The 24,788-nt window shown below is 51.9% G+C and overlaps 2 protein-coding genes across 4 annotated transcripts; both read right to left on the bottom strand.

Annotated features, from left to right (window-relative positions):
• Window positions 1-260: 260 nt before the first annotated feature.
• Window positions 261-6,827, bottom strand: twsg1a (twisted gastrulation BMP signaling modulator 1a). Its single transcript, XM_058061480.1, has 5 exons — window positions 6,206-6,827; window positions 4,110-4,270; window positions 2,935-3,034; window positions 2,458-2,718; window positions 261-779 (listed from the first exon to the last, which is right to left on the bottom strand). The coding sequence occupies exons 2-5, from the start codon at window positions 4,236-4,238 to the stop codon at window positions 598-600; spliced, it is 672 nt and encodes a 223-aa protein (XP_057917463.1). The 5' UTR covers window positions 4,239-4,270; window positions 6,206-6,827; the 3' UTR covers window positions 261-597.
• Window positions 6,828-7,284: 457 nt separating this feature from the next.
• On the bottom strand, window positions 7,285-24,281 carry ankrd12 (ankyrin repeat domain 12). 3 transcript variants are annotated; one of them, XM_058061474.1, is made up of 13 exons: window positions 24,108-24,281; window positions 17,050-17,163; window positions 16,059-16,209; window positions 14,956-15,027; window positions 14,528-14,668; window positions 14,148-14,351; window positions 13,927-14,069; window positions 13,706-13,856; window positions 9,565-13,619; window positions 9,393-9,491; window positions 9,180-9,323; window positions 9,022-9,117; window positions 7,287-8,255 (listed from the first exon to the last, which is right to left on the bottom strand). In XM_058061474.1, exons 2-13 carry the CDS (start codon window positions 17,107-17,109, stop codon window positions 8,070-8,072), a joined length of 5,502 nt encoding a protein of 1,833 aa, XP_057917457.1. In that variant the 5' UTR covers window positions 17,110-17,163; window positions 24,108-24,281; the 3' UTR covers window positions 7,287-8,069. The 3 variants fall into 3 exon arrangements, with proteins under 3 accessions (XP_057917460.1, XP_057917457.1, XP_057917458.1); XM_058061477.1 differs by lacking the exon at window positions 17,050-17,163 and having other exon boundaries at window positions 7,285-8,255; XM_058061475.1 differs by lacking the exon at window positions 14,956-15,027 and having other exon boundaries at window positions 7,291-8,255; window positions 24,108-24,280.
• Between the last annotated feature and the right edge of the window lie 507 nt (window positions 24,282-24,788).

The raw sequence follows: 24,788 nt of genomic DNA, 5'->3' as shown, positions 1-24,788 counted from the left end.
GGGGTTGATGAGAATGTAAAGCAGTCATAAACCAAGGATGAATATCATATCATATACATGTCTTATGTATAGTAGGAGAAAGAAATAGAAGTAAAGCCTGACGCCATGTTGCTACGTTATAAAAAGACGTGGTGACTCCAGTGAAGGCCATCAAGCCCTGGTTGGCAGCAGTGCAAATGGCGCGGGCATAGGTGCCAACGGGGAGGAAAATGGCCGGCACGTACAAAGGGCGTTTGTGTGCGGCCGACAGGGATTGGCATCGCTGCCCTTGCCCCCTTTTTTCTGGCTCTGTCAGCGGGCAGGAGAACACCTGCGGCTGAGGAGGCCATAATGGCGGCCTTGTTGCTCCAGGAAATGATGCGTTTCCTGACTTGGTTGCCAGCAGGCTAAGATTAGCGCACCCCCACCGGGAAAGGAAGAAAGCAAAGTTCCTTCAGCCCAAGTTTATTTAGTCCAGACTGTGATTTAGCTTGTAAAAATACATTATAATATACACCTCTAATGAAAGGATGAGTGAAATCAAAGTAGGTAAAAATATACAGTCAACAGCAGAGGAAAAGCGGGGGGGGGGGGGGGGGGGGGGTAGTCCTTAGATCCTTAGAAGAGACAGTTCATGCACTTGACCGCCTTGCTGCCGTAGTCCACGCACTCGGGCCCGATGCACTGGCAGCAGGCGTTGTGGAACCAGCGGTATTTGGACCCCCCCATGGACTCACAGTACAGCTTGCACTGGCGGATGGACACGCAGTCGTCAAAGTACACCACGGTGCACATGTTCTCTGCCGGGGGGGGGGGGGGGGGGGGGGGGGGACAGTAGCCGTTAAAAGGTTGTTTCATCCTACCATATCAGTCAATGGGCTTCTACAGCTGATCCCACGCAACATCTACCAACATCTACCACCACCTACTACCATCTACCAACATCTACCACCAGCTACCAACATCTACCAACATCTACCACCACCTACTACCAGCTACCAACATCTACCAACATGTACCACCACATACTACCAGCTACCAACATCTACCAACATCTACCACCACATACTACCAGCTACCAACATCTACCACCAGCTACTACCAGCTACCAACATCTACCACCACCTACTACCAGCTACCAACATCTACCAACATCTACCACCACATACTACCAGCTACCAACATCTACCAACATCTACCACCACATACTACCAGCTACCAACATCTACCACCAGCTACCAACATCTACCACCAGCTACTACCATCTACCAACATCTACTACCAGCTACTACCAGCTACCAACATCTACCACCACCTACTACCATCTACCAACATCTACCACCAGCTACCAACATCTACCACCACCTACTACCATCTACCAACATCTACTACCAGCTACCAACATCTACCAACATCTACTACCAGCTACCAACATCTACCACCACCTACTACCATCTACCAACATCTACTACCAGCTACCAACATCTACCAACATCTACCACCAGCTACTACCAGCTACCAACATCTACCACCAACGACCAACATCTCCCACCAGCTACCAACATCTACCACCACATACTACCAGCTACCAACATCTACCAACATCTACCACCAGCTACTACCAGCTACCAACATCTACCACCAACGACCAACATCTCCCACCAGCTACCAACATCTACCAACATCTACCACCACATACTACCAGCTACCAGCATCTACCAACATCTCCCACCAGCTACTACCATCTACCAACATCTACCACCACCTACTACCATCTACCAACATCTACCACCACCTACTACCATCTACCAACATCTACCACCACCTACTACCATCTACCAACATCTACCACCACCTACTACCATCTACCAACATCTACCAACATCTACTACCATCTACCAACATCTACTACCAGCTACCAACATCTCCCACCACCTACTACCATCTACCAACATCTACCAACATCTACCACCACCTACTACCATCTACCAACATCTACTACCAGCTACCAACATCTCCCACCACCTACTACCATCTACCAACATCTACCAACATCTACTACCATCTACCAACATCTACCATCGTAGCCGGTCACAATATTTTGTACAGCAGCAAAGGTAATAGTCCACCACAACGTGTCCCCTGGATTGTCCCCATGTCCCCAACCTAGTGGTGACATGGGGAATTACAACATCAACATTGTCAAGATTCCTTTTTGGAAAAACAGATGCAATTTTTGGAAGTGAAGTCCTAAATACGGACATAAATAAGAACATTTCCCGGGAATAAAGAGGAAAAGTGGTTTTCCAAGTAGAAAAAAGCCCCAATTTGAAAAATGAGTCCAAATATTAAAGAGAAAAATATGTCAGCAACAAATAAAACAAAATAAAGTTTGGGCAATATTATTGGAATAGGGCGGGAATATTGGAAAAAGAAGAAAGAACCCCCCCCCCCCCCATACGCCTTAGCATGCGTCACCTTGAGCATCGTAGCTGGCGTGGATGCTGTTGCCGGCCACCGACACGTTCTGGTGGGGGCCGTCCAGAGACTCCAGGAAGGAGACCAGGTTCTCGTGGTGGGACAGCTCCTCGGCCACAGGGAAGGAGACCACCATCATGTTGACGGGGGCGTCGCCTTCCGTGAGGGCACGGAAGAGCGAGGGGATGGGGCGGTGCAGCTCCTCCACCGTGCTCTTGGACGTGGCCGGAGAGTCGCTGTAGTTTTTGGGGTTGCACATCCCTGAGGAAGAAAATAGATTTGGGAAGAAAAGGACAAAAAGAGCAAAGTTGATATTAATAAAAGGCTTTTTCCTTGAAATATAGAACTCCTTCTATCAAATATGAATATGGAAATATCAAGGTTTGGGCTATCAATGACGCATGCCAGCATGTCCCACCATAGGGGGTGCCGCCCCCAATGATGAGCTCACGGCAGGCGAGGATGCGGGCCACTCACCTACGCAGTCGCAGCACTCCTCCCACAGGTTGCCCAAACACAGCATGCACTCCTTGCAGCACGAGCAGTTGCCATCGGTTGGACGACACTGGCACAGCTCCTGCACCACACAGGGACACCCACAGCTGTCACTCCGCCCGCCCCTTTTATGGGGGCGCCCACTGGGGGGCTGGCCCTTTCTGCTAGCATAGAAAAGGCGGCTGACACTTCCAGACGACTTTGGTTCAGCTCTCTCCTCCTCCTCCTCCTCCACCTCCTTCATCACCTCCTCCTCCACCTCCTCCTCCACCTCCTTGCTTTCTTTCCTGAGGCGCAACAGAGAGCACATTCCTCCAAGTCAAGGTCACCGCCATGAGGGAGGCGGGGGTTGGAGGGACTGGTGGGGGGGGGGGACACCTGGGGAACAAAACATGGCTGCACTTTCCCCTCCTCGCCCCTCCCCCCTCCCCCCTCCTCCTCCTGCTTGTGTACAAATCTGTAGAAGCCATCTCCCCGTCTCCCCATCTCCCCACACAAAGATGGCGGTCAGTGACTCCCTGGTGAAGGAAGCACACTTGTTCTAAACGGCAGGGGCGGGACCACACCACACACATGCACACACACACACACACATGCACACACACACACACGCACACACACACACACACACACACGCACACACACACAGCAGGAGGCTAACCTAACCCATAATGCAATCTGACAGGTGGCATAAAGCCAAGCAAACACCTCATGTTCTCCACCATCATTCTCCCATCATGCACTGGTCCACACGCACACACGCGCGCACACAGGAAGTGACGGCTAAAGATGGAAGCAGCCAGTGCTAATTGAAAACATGGTCCTTCACATGCCTACCAGAACATTCCGCTCTTTGTTGCCAACTCCAAATTCCAACATGGCTGGCAGATGTGCTATTGGCAGCTGGAATTTGGCCGTAGCGTAAACATTCCACGCTCCAACATTTTGGGATGAAGGCAGCAAACAAGACGCCGCCCGACCACGCAACGCCACTGATGGAAAACGGCGCCGTTGTGGCTTCAGATAGAGAAGACTAGCATCCAAGACGTACCTCCAGAGGAGAACATTGAGAGGCCCACAGCCCTTCCCAGTTGCCATGGTCGTGTAGAAAGTATGGAAAAAGAAAGATGGCCTCCAGCTGGACTGGGTGGCTTTACCTGGATGAGGCACTTGCTGACGTCGCTGGCGCACAGAGCTTTGTTGCAGGCCGAGGTCACGGGCAGCGCTGAGAGGAGGACGAGGACGGCGGTGGCGGCGGCGGCGAGGATCAGATGACCGGGCCTCATCCTAACGGCTCACCAGCACGGCACTGGAACACCTACACGTCCACACAAAAACACGTAAAGCGGCGACTCTGGACCTGCCGATGGCTGAACGCCACGCTAGCTTAGCTTGGGACCTTCAGAGGAGCGCATCAACACCGATGGAGGAACGTTTCAGGACGATACGTCACAAAATATGGAGAAAACAGAACGTAACCCTCGTGAGGCATTCAAGTGCAGATGTCAGACTCAAAGGCAACAGAGAATTCTTTGTGGCCTGGAAATAAAAAAAGACGCTTCTGATTATTTTAATATCTTTTTTTATATTTCTGTTTGTTTTGTTGACTGGTGGAGAAAGCTTTCTACATCTTCCAGGGTCTGCACCTATTCAGCTGGATTCATTTGGACTTCGTGATTCCTGCATAAACCGTCTGTTTTAATGTATGCCACCCACAGCCCCCCTCCGGCCCCGCCCACTCTGCTGTGGTTGGTCACACTCCCAAGTGCCTAAAAGGACTTCCGGTTTGTGCCGCTAGCTGCTAAGCCAACTTTATAGGAGTTGATGATGAAGGGCGACGTATCTTTTTCTCATGTGGCCTTTCAACATCCAGCATGTGTTAGATTCCCAAGTAGAGACCAGACCGTCCAAGTTTGTCAGGAGAAGAGTTACTCCCTCAAGGCCTTGGCTGCGCCTACAAAAGATGTCCATGAACGTCTTGAACAGAATGGGTGCCAAGGGGCAGCCTTGGCGGAGGCCAACGTTGACTGGAAACGGACTGGACCAGTCTCCCGTCACCTTCTGTGAAAAGGGGGCTGCCGCCCCTGTCCGCCAATCCAGAGGTACCGTCCCCGACTTCCACGCAGTGTTGAAGAGACACATCAGCCAAAACAGAGCCGTGAGGAACTCCGGGTGAAGCTTGCCCACAACCGCAGCTTTGCCACCGGGGAGTGCTACGACTACCCAGGATACCTCAGACTACCCAGGATACCTCAGACTACCCAGGATACCTCAGACTACCCAGGATACCTCAGACTACCCAGGATACCTCAGACTACCCAGGATACCTCAGACTACCCAGGATACCTCAGACTACCCAGGATACCTCGGACTAGCCAGGATACCTCGGACTAGCCAGGATACCTCGGACTACCCCGGATACCTCGGACTACCCAGGATACCTCGGACTACCCAGGATACCTCGGACTACCCAGGATACCTCAGACTACCCAGGATACCTCAGACTACCCAGGATACCTCAGACTACCCAGGATACCTCAGACTACCCAGGATACCTCAGACTACCCAGGATACCTCGGACTAGCCAGGATACCTCGGACTAGCCAGGATACCTCGGACTACCCCGGATACCTCGGACTACCCAGGATACCTCGGACTACCCAGGATACCTCGGACTACCCAGGATACCTCGGACTACCCAGGATACCTCAGACTAGCCAGGATACCTCGGACTACCCAGGATACCTCAGCCGACTGCCTCCAGAAGGAGATGAACCATAATGCATTTGAAAAGTCTATTTGTTCATCATTTGACAGGCCTAGGAATATTCTTATGTCTTCCATTCTTATGTCTTCCATTCTTACGTCTTCCATTCTTATCTTTTCCATTCTTATCTTTTCCATTCTTATCTATTCCACGTCTAGCCTCCAGGCGGCATGCAGCGCTGCTATCGCTACTTGGGTCTTGAACACCGCATGCCGCGTTGCTGCCATCGGAGCCTTCATCTCCCTGAGGCAAACGCCCAAGGGATCAATAAAATCTCATCTAATCTGAGCCAATCTGATCTCGAGCAGCAGCAGAACAAGACGCTGGCAAACATCTGGCAACATCTGCTTCGCGTCCATGCAGAGTTAGCATGTTCAAGTCGCTTTGCACCCCAAAAACACTCACTGCTTTGGTTCCTCCAAACACACAAACCCTCACAAAGCTCCTCACAAGCCGCCGAAAGGAAGCAGCGAGACAAAAACCTACCAGACTGAGGAAGAACTTCTTTCTTTCCCGAACTTTCTCTCTTTTTGTTCTTTCCAGGTGATGTTTCCTTCGGCCTGTGGGCGTGCGTGTGTCGTGCGCGCGCCGGAACACACACGGGGCGTCAGTCCCAGCCGCCGCGGGAAGGCCGGCGTCTTAAAGGGACACTCTCCATTTTGCCGCTCGCCTCCTCCCCCGAAGGCCCGAAGGAAAATGGACAAGCGAACCGGAAACGAGCACAAAGGAGGAGAAAAGCCAACAAACAAACACACGCTCGTCCACGCTGTTTTTTTAACAAGCGCTTTGATGGCCACGCCCCTCCAAGCACGCCTTTACCACGCCCCTTTTGTCCGAGCTCCTATGTGAGCCTCGTCAGGTGAGCAAAGGTAGAAGAAAGGAAACCACAAAGCGCCAAAGCCTCCCTGCTGTGACAGACTACGTCTCACCTGGCGGGCCATGAAAACCCCCAGGCCACCAGCATCACTTCCGGTCACGTGCTGCTTTCACTTTCCCTGAAACAAGCGGACGAGTTAGTTGACGCGCTTCCTCAAAGTAAATAATCTTTCATAAACGAACCCGAGTTAGTTGTATTCCGGTACGTTTGCTAAGCTGTACCACCGGAAATACACACCTAAACCTACCGGAAACTAACAAATACAGACGTGGTATCTGGTACACACGCCCAAATGTACCCAATTGTTTATTTCATCTTATATTGACTCCAACTTTGGCCGAGACGTGTGCACCACCTGCCGGATGGAAATGGTACTGCAGTCGGATTGGACATTAGTTTGGAATTCCTTCCATCATTTTATATGCTCATAACTATTGTACACTTAAAAAGCAACTAGATATACGTGACCGTATAGTTCTACTGTACTTTTTCTATAGGCTGAATCCCGGGCACCGCCTGCTGGCTGCTTTGTGTACTGCAGTATCCTTGTCATAACCACAGTAGCCTGACGTTAGTTTCACAACATAAAATTTATTCAATATATTACAAATATGTACAAGTCATGTAACAAGTAAATATTAAAATAGACATTTTTTAGAACTATCGTTCAAAAGGCATTATGTTGAAAAAATAGGTTTTGTTGTGATCTCACATTGAAACTGTAAAAGCTTTTTTCCCCTTCCCCCCCTCCCCCCCGGAAGCCACGACAGACTCGAATGTGCGCGACACACAAAAGGACGACACACACGGAGGCCGCAAGGACGACGACGCAAAGAAAAGCAGCAAGACTTCAGTAAAACTCACAACGTCCACGGCACGGCCCTTAGGAAAGGTAGAAAGGATGCAAGGACGCAAGGATGCAGGCATGCACAGCGTTAATTGCCAACGTGGCGCCAAACTGCAGATGAAGAGGAAAAGAAAGGGTTAAAACAACAGGACGTCACGGACGAAGAGGAACACGCCATATCAAAGCAAAAGAATGCAAATATCTAGCATGGTGTGAACAATAGTCCTAATGATCCATGGCTATGTACAAATACACAGTGGTAATACACAGTATGTACGTATGTATGTATGTATCAAATAAGTTAGAAAATGAAGAGCACATTCTGTACACAACGTATGAACACAATAAAAGCATGAAATCTTTCACTTGTGTGACCCTGCTTGACGCGACTGGGTGGCGGAGGCGGGACGGCGTGCGAGTGCGGCGCCTTCCCGCGGCGCCCGACCCGCTCTTTTGGTCTCCTGGACTCCACGGTGGCCCGGCCCCCCCGGCCCCCCCGTCCCGAGGGCGGGCGGCCCCTGTTGAGAGCCAGCCGGGGTGCGGATCGGTCCTAAGTGCTCCCCGTCTTAAGTGCTTCGCATTGCTGTGGCGGCCTCTCGGAAGGCGCTGCTCCACCCGGCGGCTCCTCATATGGGGGTGAGGTCGAAGTCGTCGTTGACCTCCACCAGCGGGATGTAAAACTCGGGGATCTCGAAGATGCTGGTGGACTTGTAGGTGGCCGGGTCCAGCTCCTGCAGCTTGAGCTGCCACTCCAGGCGCTGGACGGCGTTGAGGGCCGCCGCCTCGTGCTGCTGCCGCATCAGGAGGCACGTCTGCAGAGGGGGAAGCGGGCTGAATGCAAACACGCTTTCTGAGCTCACGTTCGAGCGCTGCAGAGCCGCCACTCCAAACACGTCATTTGCTTCCCATGACTAAAATATTATTCCACAAACAAAATGACAGACGGCCCACATCAGAACGTTACTAGGAATTCCGGTTTTCCTCTGACCTTTAGGAAATAATAGTCATGACAACCGAGGTTCCACTCCACGTAAATACCACACTGCTGTGGAAGGCGGCCATGAACGCCACCCCCAATGCAGCTGAACTGGGAATTGTGAAAAATATCAAGCTAGAAATAAAGTGACCCCTCCTTTATGGCGGTTAATGGCTTCCAGACGCGACCGTGGTCAGGGAATTTCCATGTGGTATTCCTTATTGATGAAAGGAATATTTTGATAGAGCCTAGCAAAGCACTAAAGCCCCACCCCCCCATTGGCCAACATAGCAGGCATCAATAGTTTCCAAAAATGACACTTTGGCATGAGGAGGGTTACTTGCTGCCGCCATTACCGCCACCTAGTGGCCAGTGTGGACTACTACACATCGCATCTAATTATATTATATTCATATTTGGGTTTGACTTCATGCTTATGCTGGCAAATGCTTCATTTTGCCAACAAACGTCGAATGTGCTGCCTAACAGGCCGTGATGGTTCCGATGACAATGATGGCGCCCCAAGTGGCGAAGGCCGACTGTGGACTTTTGGAGCACGTGTTCATGAGTCCTCCTACCACGACGTCCAACGTGAAACCCACCTTGAGCTTGTCGAACTTGTCGTCGACGTCTTGCAGCCAGGACATGAACTGTCGGGCGTTGAATCGATCTCTCACAGACGTCTTGCCGTCGTCGCTCTGCCAAGCCAAGGGCCACAGGTCAGCCATCTTGGACGGGGCTTTGGGGGATTTGGGCTCACCTGAACATCTTGAGGCATGTTGTACACTTCGGCGTCGAGCAACACGGTGCAGGCGCTGAAGGGCAGCGTCTGATTGGCCAGCGTTCTCGCCGCCCGGTAATGCACCCGTAAGACCTCCTGCTCGTTTGACACGATCAGCTTCTCCTGCACGCGGGAAAGAAGGAAAAGGAGTGGGTGGGTTTCTACCACGACGGCGGCGGAAGGGGGGCTCACCCTCTCGATGCTGTGTTGCAGGCGCAGCTTCATGCGGACCACCTCCTGCTGCTTGAACATCTCCTTCAGCTGCTCGGGTAACGAGGGGGGCGGAGTTATCTGGCCAAAGGAGAGGAGACGGCGTGGGAATACTAGACAAGTACCGGGTACTACAGTACTGCTGGATACTCACTGTCGGGATACACAGCTTGCTGAGCGGGTTCCCATCCAGCAGGTAGGACCCGTTGAAGGTGACGTATTCGTCGTAATACTGCGGCGGCTGCGGCGCGACGCTGCACAGGACTTTGCGCTTCTCCTCGATCTTCTTCCGGATGTGCAGGAACTCGTAGTAGGGGTTGGCCCTTTCCGTCTGGTACGGCTCAATCTCCTCCAACTTGACCGACGCCACCATGGCGGCCAGCGACTGCTGACCTTCCTTATCCTGCTGGCTGGTGCAGCCGGCCTGCGAAGCCGCCGCCTTGGGCATCTTCCTTTTGCGAGGGTGGGGCACGTGCACGTCGGCGTCCTCGTCTGAGGAGCGGATCTTCATCTTGGCGCCAGAGCAGTCCGACTCTTGGTCTGCGGACTGGGGGGAGGAGCTTCCTGAGGTGCTGTAGCTCAGGTCGCCGTGGCCCGCGGGCTGCGTGGGATCGCCACCAGAGGACTCCGGTTTCCTGTCAGCAGGATCCACCTCCATCGGCTCACAGTGGGAATCCGAGGGGCCCTCTGCACCCGGCTGCTCCTCTGCCGAGGAACTCTGAAGGAGGTCTTGATTCGAGTTCTGCTGGACGTCAGTGATGACCTGGTCGTTGGGCTCATGGCTCAGGGCAGACGGCTCGTTGTCCGACGCGTCCATCAGAGCATCACAGGTGTCGCTTACGTCCGGATCCTCTTGGAAACCGCTGGACTCCGTGCTGGGCTTGTTGGAGCCCAGTAAGGATTCTGTGGAGACGGGAATGTTGGTGCTGGTGGAAGCTACCGGGCTTTCCATCTCATCCATCACGACACCCTCACAAGCATTTTCCTCACTTGGAGGTTCCCCCCCATCAGGAGTCACCACTTTGTCCTTCTGGTCCCAGGGGTGCACTGAAGAGTCCTCCTGAAGGATGCAGGGCAGGGTCTCCCTCGCCTGGAGGCTTTTGGGGTTTGTGGGCTCTGAGGCCTCCACACATGGAGACAGCAGGGGGGGCTCAGAGTCCCTGTCGGTGCTGTCCGTCTGTGAAGTGTCCACATACGCAGGAGGGTCCGAGTGCTCCGTGGGGCCTGCTCTAGGACTACTACACAGAGCCAGACCCTTCCCTGGAGGGTCTGGGTCAGGTGTGGAGCTGCCTGCCGCGCCTCCACACTCATCCGGCACCTCACTGACGAGCGTCTCCTCTCTTTCGCTCGACGTCTCCCTGGCGTGCAGACCTCCCGGGTTTTGGAGCAGTTCGCTCGACGCCTCCTCATCCAGGATGGCCCTGAGGTACGGAGACTCGTGTCTGGCGGTGAGCGCGGGGCGAGCGGCGTGCTGCGCATCTGCAAGGCCGCCATCTTTATCCAGCGCGGAGGGCAACCGGGTGGCCTGAATGACGAGGGATGACTGCAGGAACGCCGGCTGCATGTCGGCCGCCTCCGGGTTCACGTCCGAGTCGTACTCGGCGTGCTTGGGTGTGAGCATGGTGGCCTGGCAGGAGTCCTCGGAGCTCGCCATGGAAACCAAGGACACGGACCTGGACATGAGGCCGCAGTGCTCGCCCTCGGGCCGGGGAGATCTGCTCAGACAGTTCTCCACCACGGACATGACCTTGGCGCTGATGGAGGGCAGGCTTTTCCCATCCAGGGACACGGTCCTGAGGCTGGAGGCGTCCTTCTGGGGTTTGTCTGGGGCTTCGGAGCTTTTGGAGCGCATGAGCTCCTTGCTGTAGCAGGCTTCCGTCTTTGTCCGGTCTTTGGGCCTGGACTTCCCGGGGTCGAGCAGAGGTCGCTGTTTGAGCCGCTCCCTCTCCTTCTGCTTGATCTTCTCCAGGTGTTTGCGGTGCCACTGCTCAATCTCCTGGTCTTTCAGGCTCAGCATGCGCTCGAAGCTGGTCTGCATCAGGTCATCGTTGACCAGCCGTTTCTCTTTGGGCCTGCCGTCTCGTGTTCCAGACGCCGGCTTGGATTTGACCTTCTCCGCGTCGGTGTCACTGGTCTTGGTCTTGCCGGGTTTGGTCTTGTCCCTGTCCCTGTCCCTGTCCCTGTGCCTGTCCCGGTCCTTGTCCCGGTCTCTGTCCTTGTGTCTGTCTGAGTCTCGGTCCCGCTCTCTCCGGTCGCGCTCCTTCTCGGCCGTTTTCACGGCGTCGTCCTTTGATTTGCTGGCCAGGAGCTTCCCGCCTTCAGAGGGATGCACCTTCTCTTCCAGCAGGAACTTCAGGTTGGATCCGGAGCAGAGAGACCCGTCTTTGACTTTTTCTTTCCTCTTGCGCTCGCAGTCCTTTTCCTTGGAGCGCTCGGACTTGTCACAAGGCTTTGCTTTCTTATCACAGCTGGGCCGATCTTTGTCTCTGTGATCGGCGGCGCCGTAATCTCTGTCCTGCCTCTCCCGATCCGAGCGCTTGTCCATCTTATCTCGACTTTTCCTGCCGTCCTCATGCCGCTTCGCGGTGGATGGAGACCTCAGTTTGTCACTTTCCTTGTAGTTTTTATCACCTGGCGAGTGGCAGGAAGTGGCCACGGATTTCTCCCTTTCCTTCCAGCGATCCAACTGGTTCTGCGGCTCCGCTTTGTCCGAGTGTTCCGCCTTGGCCTTTTTTTCCTTGTCGGGATGCCTTCGCTCCATTTTTTCAGTCTCCTTTTCTTTTCCCGAGAGCCTCTTGTCGCTTTTGTCACGTAAGCTCCTTTCCGAGGGCTCCAAATGTTCCTGATCAGCTGCGAGGGCGCTTATGGGCTTCTCGTCCGTCTCTTCTTTCCCACTGTTCCCACTCTGCGGAGGCTCATCTGGAATCCTCCCGCAGCTGTGGCAGTCGGCTCGGTCGTCACGCTCGCCAAACTTCAAGTCTTTCATCCTCTCCTCCCTGCGCTCTTTTTTTATGGCCTTGTCTCGCTCGTCTCGCGGCCTCTTCTCCTTGCCACTGGAATGTTTCTCCTTAGAGTTCCTCTCCTCCTTGAAGGGGGAGCACTCGGAGATCTCCTCTGCTTCCCTTTTCCCAGGCAGCGCTTCGTCCGCCTCGTCGCTTTTGAAGAAGTTTTCCTTCCAGAACTCTCTGTCAAACTCCAGATTCCTGTGGCCGTCTCTCCTGGCTTCCTTTGGTCTGTGCCGGCTGCGCTCCGCCTCGTATTCCCGCCGGTGTTTGTCTTTGTCCTTGTGTTTGACTTTGTGCTTCTTAGCCGCTTTGCCTTCTTCGCTCTTCCGTAAGGCGCCCTCGCCGCCGCCGCCGCCGCCGCCGCCGCCGTCGTCTTTGTACGGGCTGCCGTCTGGCTCTCCGTCTCTCTGGTGATGTTTGCTCTTCTCTTTGTGCTTGTGGGCTTTAGTGCTGGAGCCCTCGGAGCAGTAGTCGCCTTCCGAGTAGTGGTTGTACTTGACCGTGTCCCCGGGACACGAGCTGTTTTCCTGTTTGAGCGGCGTGTGCTTGTCGGCCAGGCTGTGGTTGACTTTGGGAGATTTGATGGAGGACAAGTGGAAGAGGTGCACAGACGTGTCGTCCTTGGGGCTGAAGGACATCTTGAAGGTGTCTTCCTCGCGTCCCTTATCCGTGCTCTCTGACGTTTTGCTGTTCTCTTTCCCGTCCTCTTGGTTTTCCTTATTTTTATTCTGGCTCTTGTTCTTCCTCTTGACCTTGCCCTTGTCCTTTTGCTCGGCATTCTCCTTCTTACACTTCACGTCTGCCTTGACTCCCTCCCAACTCTGGGAACACGTGGGGGAGTTCCTTTTGTCGGGGAGGCTCTCACTTTCGTCGCTGGACGTGTCCGAGCTACAGTGCACCGGAGGGGGCCTCTGCTTTTTGGCTTTGGGGGAGGGATCGCCCTTGGTGCTCTGCTTCCCGCCCACGTTGTTCATATCCTTGTCCTCTTTCTCTCGCTGACGCAGTTCCCGCCGCAGGATGTGTCTGTCGTTCAGGGCTTTACTGAGATCCTCCTCCTCTTCCTCGTCCTTGAACTCGTACTCGTCCAGGCCTGCCATGGACGACGACTTTGCGGCTGGTTTAGCGTCCGAGTCTTTCTCCATGTCCGAGTCGTCCATGTTGTCATCCACACTGGATGGATTGACGGAAGGGGGGTACTCGGAGTCTGCGGGATGAGGAGTGAACAGTGAACAGTAAACGTACAGTGAACAGTAAACGTACAGTTCAAGTCAAGCGTGAGCCTCCAGTTACCCGAGGAGCTGTCCTCCTGCTCGTCTGAAAGCGACGCCTCCCCTTTCAGCAGCTGTTCCAGCTCCTGAGAGTCGGCCACGTCCACTGGACGCTCCCCACGCTTGTTGGCCTGGAAAGCGTTCCCGCCGTGGCGCAGCAGCAGCTTGACAATCTGGACGGATCATCAAATGGACACATTGGCGTGCTGGGTATGACGGCATCATACAATTGTGGCGTTTTACATCTTTATGGCCGCTGCTGGAGGCATCGTGGAGAGGCGTGTCGTCGTCCAGACCCTGCGTGTTCACCTCCGCACCCGCTGCTATTAACACCTTGGCCACGTCGTAATATCCCAAGTTGCACGCTTCATGAAGGGGGGTCCAACCTGGTGAGCACAAAACACCACGCCACACTTAGACCCCTGAATCCACCGCACGGCGAACGCACAGTGCGGGCATCGAACCTGCAAAGTCTTTCACGTTGACGTCGGCGCCCAGGCTGATCAGCTCCCTGACTTGCTTGACGTCCCCTCGTATGGCCGCCATATGAAGGGGCGTTTCACCACGCTCGTTCCTCTTGTTGACTTTGTCCTTCTGCCGAGACGACGCGCTGCTGGCCACCTTCTTCTGCACGGGTGTGGTCTGGGAGGGGTGGCTGGGGGTTGAGTCTTGTGGCGGACAGAAAGAAGTTTCAATTGATATCAGCACCATATTGGATTCAAGGAAGACGCCTTACCCCCCACCCCCAACATACAGCGAACAAACACCTCACTAACACGAGGATGCCAGTCCAGTATGAGCCGATGGGGTGACATATGGACGATGTATGGAAAGGTGTACAAACCTGGACTGTTGGCCGTCATTTGCATGAGCAGAGCCATCTGCTTGCGCTCGGACAGGGGGTACCCAAACAAAAGGTTGGGGGCCTGGGCCTTTTTGCCCCCAATCTCCTTTTTCACCTTCTTCTTGTCTGGTCCATCCTTATCTGCAAAGGCCAACCACAGCAGAGGCAATGTAAGACATCCTGGCCCAGGTTGGGGGGCGGCGGCGAGGGTGCCACTGTGCCTCCACCTTGTATCTCATAACAGATGACAAGTGTGACCTCCAACATTCCTGCTCATGAAGCCATTCACGTGTGTACGCAGCCGTCAAGACCCCCACCCACCCCAGGCTGACTGACATGCATGGGACAGGGTGACGTGCATGTGCGGGTGAAGGGGCAAGGGGGGGGGGCTAGTTGGGGGCAAAGACGGTGGGTGCTGCAGCCATTACCTGCGTAGGTCCTGCAGGGGGCCACTAATCTCTCCCCCCAGGTCTCACCGGACTGGCCTGGGTCTGACTCATCTGCGGCGCAAAGCAGAGAGGATTGGGGCCACGGGACTTTGGGAAACACTCTCTCTCCGGTGCTCTCTCGCCCCTCACGTACACCACAGTTTATGTACGAGCCATGGCGACACAGCAGAGGACATCGGTGGGCGGCGCCCCTCGCCCCGAGAGGGCGGGGGGGATGTTAGCGTCTTTTAACCTTTTACCAAATGACTACGGGGCCAGACAATTCATACACCGTCCTAAAAACTAGCGGAGGGCTGCCAAACATCAAGTACCCACACGCTCTTGAAATGTGGGTGGAGAAAAGATATTTGATATACGTAATTTCCATTGTATAATAAACAGCAACAAGAAGTATTTATCGACATATTTAATGACAAAGCTTTGTGTTATCATCATATTTATGTCTAGTTACATAGTCATTAAAACATTCTTGCTTTATAAGATTAGCAACCCCCATCCATCCATTTTCTGGACCGCTTATCCTCAGGAGGGTCTTGGCATGCTGGAGCCTATCCCAGCCGTCTTCATGTCTGAGAAACTTAAGGTATGAGGTTTTACAGCCTTCAAACATACATACAGTATAATAATCGCACAAAAATGATGTTGGCTACACGGATTTCACTTTTTTGGGAACCTATCCCGGTGTCGGTACACCCCGAACCGGTGGCATACACCCTGGCCCCGCGATCCCAACCTTAAGGTTAGCATGGCTTCAGGTAGATGATGGAAGCTCCACCGGAGGAGCCGGCCTCAAACAAGGAAGCTAACTCCAGGAGTACCTGAGAGCAGCGACGATCAAATGCATACATGCTGGCAGGCCTAGCATACCTTTAGGGCGACCCCACAACTTGCACCGCTCCCAACGTAATAATAATAATAATAATAATAATAATAATAATGTTATTGTCAAGAAATATACGAGTGCACTTTCTGAGGCTGTGACCTTTGCTGCCAACTAGAACAAAGCGCCAGGGAGTAGCGTGAGGAACCATGTGGCAACCATGGAGTAGGAGGACCAAGAAGATAAAGCAGCCAGTCCTTACCCGTGTCCGAGTCTCGCTCCTCGGTCCGGGGCGGACTGCTAGTGAAGGAGAGCTTGCGTTTCATGGAAGACTTGACTTTCCCTTCCTTTCCCAGCAATTCACTCCGGTCCAGCTTGGGAGTCTTGGTGAAGGGGGACAGCTTGTCTTTGCACTGGAAGGAAACATCCTGATGACATCTCCAACTTGGGGATTACAGCGTGGACATCAACACTCCAGCATAGCTAAAGTTTCACATTTTCTTGTCGTATTTATTTCAACAAAACAACAGTCTACTTTATTATTAGACCACGTGTCTATGTGCATCTTCCATAAGGCGTTAAGACGGCAAACATACTCCTCTCCATATTTATTTGAATAAAACATCTTGCCACGCATATTGGCCTTTGATCAAGTAGTATATGGAAATGATAGTATATATGAAGTATATGGGGATATGTGTTGTGGTCCCAACACCCAGCGACACCTGGGGGGCCCACAGCAACAACAAGCGTGTTTCTGGGGCCCGTGCGTGTGGGCCCACTCATGACACTCATGGCGGGATCAAACGTTTCCTAAGAAGCACCAAGCCAACTGTGAAGCAAGACTTTTTCCAAAGTCTAGATAACCTCTGAGCTTTGGGAACTCGTGGAGGCGCCAGCCAGGGAATGTCTTCAGCGACCGCAGCAGGAAGCATGCTGGGACTTTGCTAACAATATGGAATAGATTGTTTGCCGTGAAATACATGACTGACATTTAGGATTAGACCACGTTTGTCACAAAGAGCACAGAAGACACCAATTCAGGAATAATAAAGACTTATGGAGTTTGAGGCAGTCCAAACACATCATGTGTCGCCGCTAATCCAACAACTACGCTTACACTTCCGTCTTCAATGTGCTTTTTTCACAAACAGTCAACGTCGTCCGGATTCAACAAAGATGCCAGGCAAACCGACCTCTCCGCTCCACTCCGCTCCACTCCACTCCACTCCACTCCACTCCACTCCACTCACCTTCTTTCCCGCTGGCCTTTCCACCATGGCTCCATCCCTGTCGCTCCCAGGTTTGGCCATGGTGTAGCACCCGACTAGCTGCGACAACTCCGGCTCGGCAGGTTCATCATGCACCTGGGGTCAGGAAACATGTCTGATGAGACAAATGGGCCAAGCCACTAGAGGCACGGGGCGGCTTAGACGGCATCTTGTCAAGTTGCACGTGTTCGTCACACAGATCAATCATTTGGGACTTTTTAATTGACATTTCCACTACCTTGGTAAAAGGCATTAGGAATAACGGACAGGAAGCGACGTCAAGAGGAAGCATGAATGACAGATGGAGGACTGGCGTCTCAGCGGGGAAAGCACCATGTACGACTCTTCCACAGGATCAATATTCATTCATTCATTCATCCACTCATTAGTCCTGGCATGTCCACAGTGGGTCAACGTTTAAAAAGGCGGTCCAGGTGGACCCAATTACCAGTTTACAGTCCGTCCTCAGCTCTTCATTACGGCAACAAAGAGCACACGGCGTGTAGAGAAAATAACCAACACTTTATTCCTCTTTCTAGAGGTCAAACAGAGGACCACCTTGAGTCAGCAGACATCTGAGGTCCTGCCATACTGACACAGCAGATGGGAGACATCAACATGAACCAGGACCAGAATATGCAACACAGGGAGGGCGTGTCTATAATTACAATGGCATTTGGTCCTCCGCTGCATCTTGTAAGCAGCTCTGGGGCGCGTGAGCGCCGACAGGAGCCGCCATTAACCTTGGGCAGTTTCGTGTCTGGATCAAACCTCGCCCCCTCTTGGCACACTTCACACGGACTGGGGCCTAAATGAGTCTGGCACGCTAACGCGGGCTATTTGACAGGTCATGTACCCGGGTCTCCTAGCTGTGTGGCCTGTGCGCTAACCACTCAACCGCCGTGCAGCCCAGCTTCGGCCATTTTAGACTGATTTTGGCAGAATAGCTATATATTTTATTTACAAATGTAACACTATGAAGTGTGTGGAGTTAAAATGTCCCTTCTGTTGCAGGCTCTAGCACTGGCTAGCACTGGGACAAAGGGACTTCATGACCGACAAGAGGGTTTGGGCGCTTCTGACCTGTACATGTAGTGAGAAAGTTGGATTCTGCTGTTACACCATGCCGACGTTTCAGATCAGGGGGTTTGCGTATTTGGAAGGGAGCCTTCAAAGAAGTTTGGGACGACTCAAAACGCTCGGTTTCAGAGGGCGTGGTAAAGCTGGAGGTTTGTGATGTCATAGATGAGCGGGCTCTCTGCCCTCCCCCAAGCTCTGCTTACGGTGTTAGCGATGCCTCCAGGAAGAGCTTCTTCTGGTGGAAGGAAAAGCAACACTTGTCTACAATTCCCAACGAGGAAAACAGCCACAAGTGGTTGGAGTTCCTGATTCCCATTCCTGTGAACAGCATTTCCCACTGGACTGCTTAGTGAACATGGGCCACTATGCAGCTGGACTAGCCCCCAAACTGAAGCCCTACGCCTTTCCAACGTTACTTGGTGGTGTGGAAGAGCCACCAGTTTCAGTGTCCAACTGTGTTTACCTTGTGTAATTCATGGAGCAAAAGCGCTTGTCTGTGTAGCATTATAGAGTGTGCATACAAGGAGGCGGGTTGCTAATAGCCATTTCCCACCACAATCAGTGGCTCTACCAGAGTCCTACAAAAAACCTGACCACATTACACGTTACCAATGCTGTAGAAAGCCTAACGCTATAATGCTAAAGCTACTCACCATTGCAAGAGACAAAGACACAAAGAAAACAAACGGGCCCATATCCAATTAGCCCAACATGCATGTTTTGGGATGTGGGGAGAAATGCAAATGCAACATGACCACACCAAGCTCGCTAAGGGGTTCTGTATTTGGGAGAACCTCGTGCTGCAAATGGATGTGTAAAAAAAAGCACATCCAGCGTAGAAACATGATCCAGCGACTGCAGCATGGGACCGGGAGGGAAGAATGCTAAAAATAGCATTGAGCCTGACACATAGCAAGCAGCACCAGCATCAATGCTACTCCATGACAACATTTCCTGCTGCTAACTCACACACGTGGACTAGAACTGCACCATTTTGCTCAAAACGGGAATCCTAATGATCTTGTTTGGCATTGAGATAGCAATTTCATAGCCCATGCTACTTTGATGATGATGCACAATCAGCCTCCTCCTTGTCTTGTTGTGCTGTAGAGGGAATCCAGTGTTCAATAGTATCGTATGCCGGCCAGGGCAACATAGCCAACTCCCAGCGCCGGGCCAGCAAAGAGTCTGTCGTGCAAAATGGCAACCTTCGTGTCTGAAGCAGCTGCTGAGTAAAGTGTTTTTCAAATCATCAATATCTAGAATGGAAAATCTAGATATTTTGTGCGGCTTCAACGTGGATGTGGCAGATTTCACACAGACAAGGATTATACAGAAACACTTTCAGCTGAACTCCATCAGAGAATACTACAGTACTGATTGGCGGGCATACTACACTCACGCCGACAATGGACAGCTAGTCACGTTCTTTTCTTCCTGTATGCAGTCAGGCTAGATGATGGGGGTGGCTCTCTCAGCTGCACATCCACTCCCAGCCTCCGCCTCCTCCGCCTCCTCCTCCTCTCCTTCTCTCCTCCTCCTCCAGCACCGACTAACAAGGAGCAGGAAAGAGCAGCCCCATTACTACGGGAGAGGGGCAGGGGCAGCAACAAAGACCTGCAGAGATGCAGTGGTCTCCAGGAGGATGCCACTTGACGGGCTTGGAGCAGAGAGCTAGACGGTGCAGTATTTCAATGTGTTTGCACACAAAACCCTCCCCAAAATGGAAGGGGGGCGTTGGCCTACACGTCACTTGATCAGACCTAGTTCCCCGATTTGTATCGGACTGATATGGACTGTTGGCAGACCTACAGGGCTCCTTTTAGGCTGTGTAGAGAAGTCTGGTCTATTTGGATTTCTTTACAGTGATGGGTGGACACACGGGGAGGACTCATCTGTCTGGGGCGGCTCAGAGGTGGGATCATGTCCATAAGGAAGGAGGACTGTCCTCCTGACGTCACGCTTGGAGCAAACAACTTTAGTTTGTTTTGAGCAAAGACAATAATACATTTCCATGCGTACAACCACGGCATTGTATTCACAACAGACACCCGTCTATACGCCCGTCTGTACACCCGTCTGTACACCCGTCTGTACACCCGTCTGTACACCCGTCTGTACACCCGTCTGTACACCCGTCTGTACACCCGTCTGTACACCCGTCTGTACACCCGTCTATACACCCGTCTATACACCCGTCTATACACCCGTCTATACACCCGTCTATACACCCGTCTATACACCCGTCTATACACCCGTCTATACACCCGTCTCTACACCTAGAGGCCCTGCATGTGTGAGGAATTGCGATGGTATTCCTGACTGGCAGATGAAGGGCTGCAACGCCTCACGTCTGAGCGTCACCTGCTGCTGGAGTCGTTCAGACAGCGTGGTGATGCTCATGAGAGCCGGATGGAAGCGTTACAGCACTTGAAGGGGAGCCATGATGCTTTTTCATTGTAGTTACAATGTTGTATAAGGGGTGTCACTAGCAAGTGGGTTGGGCTATATTCTTTCATCATCACGTCAATTCGCCATCCAACATGCTGGTTCTCTCATTGTCGGCGTCTGTTGTCGTCTAGGTAGTCCACCTGGCAGCGCCACCATCATCACGTCAATTCGCCATCTAAGATGCCGCTTCGGTCATTGTCGGCGTCTGTTGTCGTCTAGGTAGTCCTCCCAGCAGCGCCGCCATCATCACGTCAATTGGCCATCCATCATGCCGCTTCTCTCATTGTGGTAGTATGAAATGGTCTACACTCACTCAAGTGGAGCACACACCCAAGTAGAAGAACAACATTTTGACAGATTTTGGAACACACATAAGGCGCACCACATTAAAAGGGCCATCATCAATTTTTGAGAACATTTAAAGACTTAAGGTCTTAACGCCTTATATCTATGTATGTGAAACAATGTTTCTCTTTAAATGTAGTGGTTGTGGCTTCCATACGGATTAGCTCTATGGTCTGAGCATTACAGTAACCACGATAAACAAGGGATGACTGTAAATATGTATAAACATATGAATGGCTGCCATGATGGACACCTTCATCGCAGAGTTTCATATCATATTTAGTAGTGCATCTACAAAGACATCCTGCAGCCTCTGCTTGGTCCAGTGCGTGATAAGAGGAGAGAGGTGTGGCAGCTTCACCATGATGCGTAACGCACCCCGCTCACAATGCCCTGAGCGTCACACACTTCCTACTGAGAACAACACCCCCCTGCTAAAACGTCCCCCTACTCACGCCACCTGGCTCCTTGTCATTAGGTCCTCTTTCCCAAGCTCAAGTTGTCAAGGGACCGCTTTTGAAGACGTACAGCATCAACATGGGCCATGACGACAGCAAACTCGGAAGCATCCGTGCAGGAGCGCATGAAGGCGTGGCAATAAAGCTGGGAAAGGGGATTACTGCCAAGGGTGGAACTTGTAGTTTGGATTTAAAACAGGCATTTTGATACACCTGTCCTGGAACCTTTCTGACAGACTTGGTAGACTCCACCACAAGCTATAAGATGTGTAAGACGGGTAAACAGGTCTAAATAGTCCAGTGGTTCTCGTGTGTTTTCTATACAATTGAGTGATGATCTATTTACAGGGGATGTGACTTGGTGGGGATGGTTCCATTTGGTAACATAGTATGGTAACATAGTATGGTAACATAGTATGGTAACATAGTATGGTACAGTATGGTACAGTATGGTACACAGGTAACGATACCATTCAAAAACAACATACACAAAGGGTTTAAAAACACAACGGTTGGATACAATTCGATACAGGGTTCCAGACTGCAACCAAATGGGCAACTAATAGGATTGGGCGCTATATTTTATGTACCGGTATAGATTCTTGGAAGAAGAAAATGGGAAGAAAGTATACAGTATACTGGTATAAATGATAAAACGTGAACACGCTGCGTTGAAGACGTCGCGCTGCGGCGGATATATAAGATGATTGAAATGCTGTCATCATAGGGAGTAGGAACGTCGGTGTGGTGGCACACGTTCCTTATAAACACCGAACAATCCCAGCCGACCTACACAGGTTGAAATGGCAAAGCTAGCAGGGTTAGCTTGTGTTGTTGCGTGCGTGCGCCTTGGGCAGCTGTTAGCTTTGAGCACCTCTTCACTACACCAAACGGCCAGATACCCCCGCGGAGATGCAAACAAGACGGTATAAAGGTGGCTGTATAAAGACGGTGTCAACCATGTTTACCGTCATCATCATGGTGGAAATATACTCATCGAGCCTGAGCCGCGCACACACAACCACACGAGCATGCTAGACTAAGGACGGCATCGCAACCAGTTTACGTGGGGAGGGGATTGTTGGGTGTTTATATTGGTTTAGTGCCAGGATTGAGGGGTTCGCCCACAAGTCTACAGTTCATCAATGTCTTCTAATGCCTTAAGCTGTATCTATATTTTCATTCATTTAGACATTTCTATTTCATTTAGTCCAAGCATGTGTAACGTTTGCATTTTCAAAAACGTATAATCGGCTTTAGTCAACCACAAAACAGAGATCATTTACTGATGAACTAGTTTTGGGACACGATGAAGCGAGGGAGCGATGTTCAAACCGCCAAGTGGCGAGGGACGACGGCGTAGACGTGTGTGAAGATGATGCTTTCATTGTGCTGGCTTCATGACTTGCATCTGCAAGACACTGGCTGAAAAGGGCTAACTTTTTCATACACTTGTGTATGGGGGGGGGGGGGGGGTCAAGAGAACCACTGACTTCTAGGAATGAATTGTGCTCAAAGTTTTCTAACAATTTTCTCCAACACAGAACATACTGTTGCTATTAGCACATGAAATGGGCCATCTATGCATTCTTTCTCCTGGAATGATTGGATAAATAAAGCTTGGATTAGAATTCCTCCATCCGAGCTGACAGGATGAATTACTGTACAGTATATCTTTATGCATTGTTGCTGTGTGCTCATGTGGTCACCTTCATTGCATACGGATTTCAGACTGGACTTAAAGTGCATGGTGTCCTTTCCCCACGCATGTAATGCCTTTTATTGAAATTAAGCAAATGCTCGGGCATTTTATGGGCTAAAACAAAAGGCTTTAGAGGCTGGCCACACGCTTAGAGAGCTCTCAAGGGTGGTGGTTCCAGTCGGCCATGTAAAAACAGGCAGCTTTTGTAAGCAGGCAACACACCCCCAACATGTCACTGACTGACTGAGTGGGAGGCTCCCGGCTTGTCGGGCCACGCTTGTTTCCTAGAGTATGAATTAGGCCAATATTAGACTATATATTTCGCCGTATACATCTTGCATTAGGCCGATATGCTCCGTGGGTGCACCCAGGAGGACCTTTCATAGCGACCGCAGACAGCACCACCCACCTCCAGCACGCACGCATGTTATTGGGCTGCTGTGGTGTTACTACTCGGATATGGTCGGCATTGTGCGCCACATAATACAAGCCTTGCTGCTGCTTCTCTGCTTTAGCAGGAAGGCAACGTTCACGCCGCCTTTTCGCGTGTGTCAATGTTGGGTAAAACAGCAGAGCTCAAGACAAAAGCCCAACACCGCAGCCCCCTTGACTGCCCTCGCCAGTGCTCGCCCCCACCCACCCCACAACCCTAGCCAGGAGGCTAACCAGGCTAGCCAGCGAGCTAGCTAGCTAGCCTGCTAACAGATCCACGCACTGGCTCCTTCACACATATTTTCCTATCGCCGCGTCCCCTGCCACACAAACGTTAGCCAGCCGTCGCAGAGTACTTGAGGCGGAAATGTTGCTCATGTTAAAACATATCTGCTTCACACGTGCTGTAGACCCACGCCAACACATTAAATATTCCATTTTGTCACGTACTTTACGTCACTTTAGCCCCGCGTTAGCCACATGGCTAACATCAACTAGCCTGTGGTGTGTGTGTGTGTGTGCTTAACAGAGCAATCGGCTAAACAAGCGCCAAAGCGAAAAAACGCACTCACCTCTACGCGGGGAGTCACCAACTCATCCGGGATTCGGTTGGCAACAGAAAACGCTATTTCAACCCACCGAAAATACGGGACGTGAAGCGTAGCCTACGGCAGTGTGACGTTCATGGCTGCTTTTGAAAACATCGTCCTCCTCTCAGAGAAAAGACTAGCGAAAACACGCCAGCGCCTGCTCTGATTGGGCCGACGGCTGTCACGTGACTTGCGGAGCTACGCAGAGGCTTAAAAAGCTCTCGTTCGGCCGGGAGAGGGCTTGTCGGTGGGGGTAAGCGGGACGCCATTTGTAACAATTCTTTACCGCACGCACGCCATGGTAAGAACAATCCATATGCTGTTGCGTTTTGTTAACTTATAGCAGGGACCGTGTCGTATTTGCATCTGCTTTGCTCTCAAAGCAACGGAGGGCGAGATAGGGCGCGCCTGACGTCATCTTTTCGGCTCGGCTGTGGTCATGGAGAACCTTATGGAGAACCTTCTGGAAAATTCTGGCGGATGACAAGGCCCCCTTTAAGATAAAGCAATAGTCGCCTGTTCACTTTGACGGTGTTTCTATTTTTCCCATCTTCAACACGGCCAACCCCTTTGTGTCCAATCTGTTACGCTGTGACATTTGCGACATGATTGCGCATGCGCAATGGCTCTCATTGTGACATGTTGCAGACTTTGTTGCTGAAT

Source organism: Doryrhamphus excisus, chromosome 22, assembly GCF_030265055.1.
Source record: "Doryrhamphus excisus isolate RoL2022-K1 chromosome 22, RoL_Dexc_1.0, whole genome shotgun sequence".
In the NCBI taxonomy this organism is placed as follows: Eukaryota; Metazoa; Chordata; class Actinopteri; order Syngnathiformes; family Syngnathidae; genus Doryrhamphus; species Doryrhamphus excisus.
The sequence above is the reverse complement of the archived record's forward strand: the minus strand, read 5'-3'. Positions and strand labels throughout refer to the sequence as shown.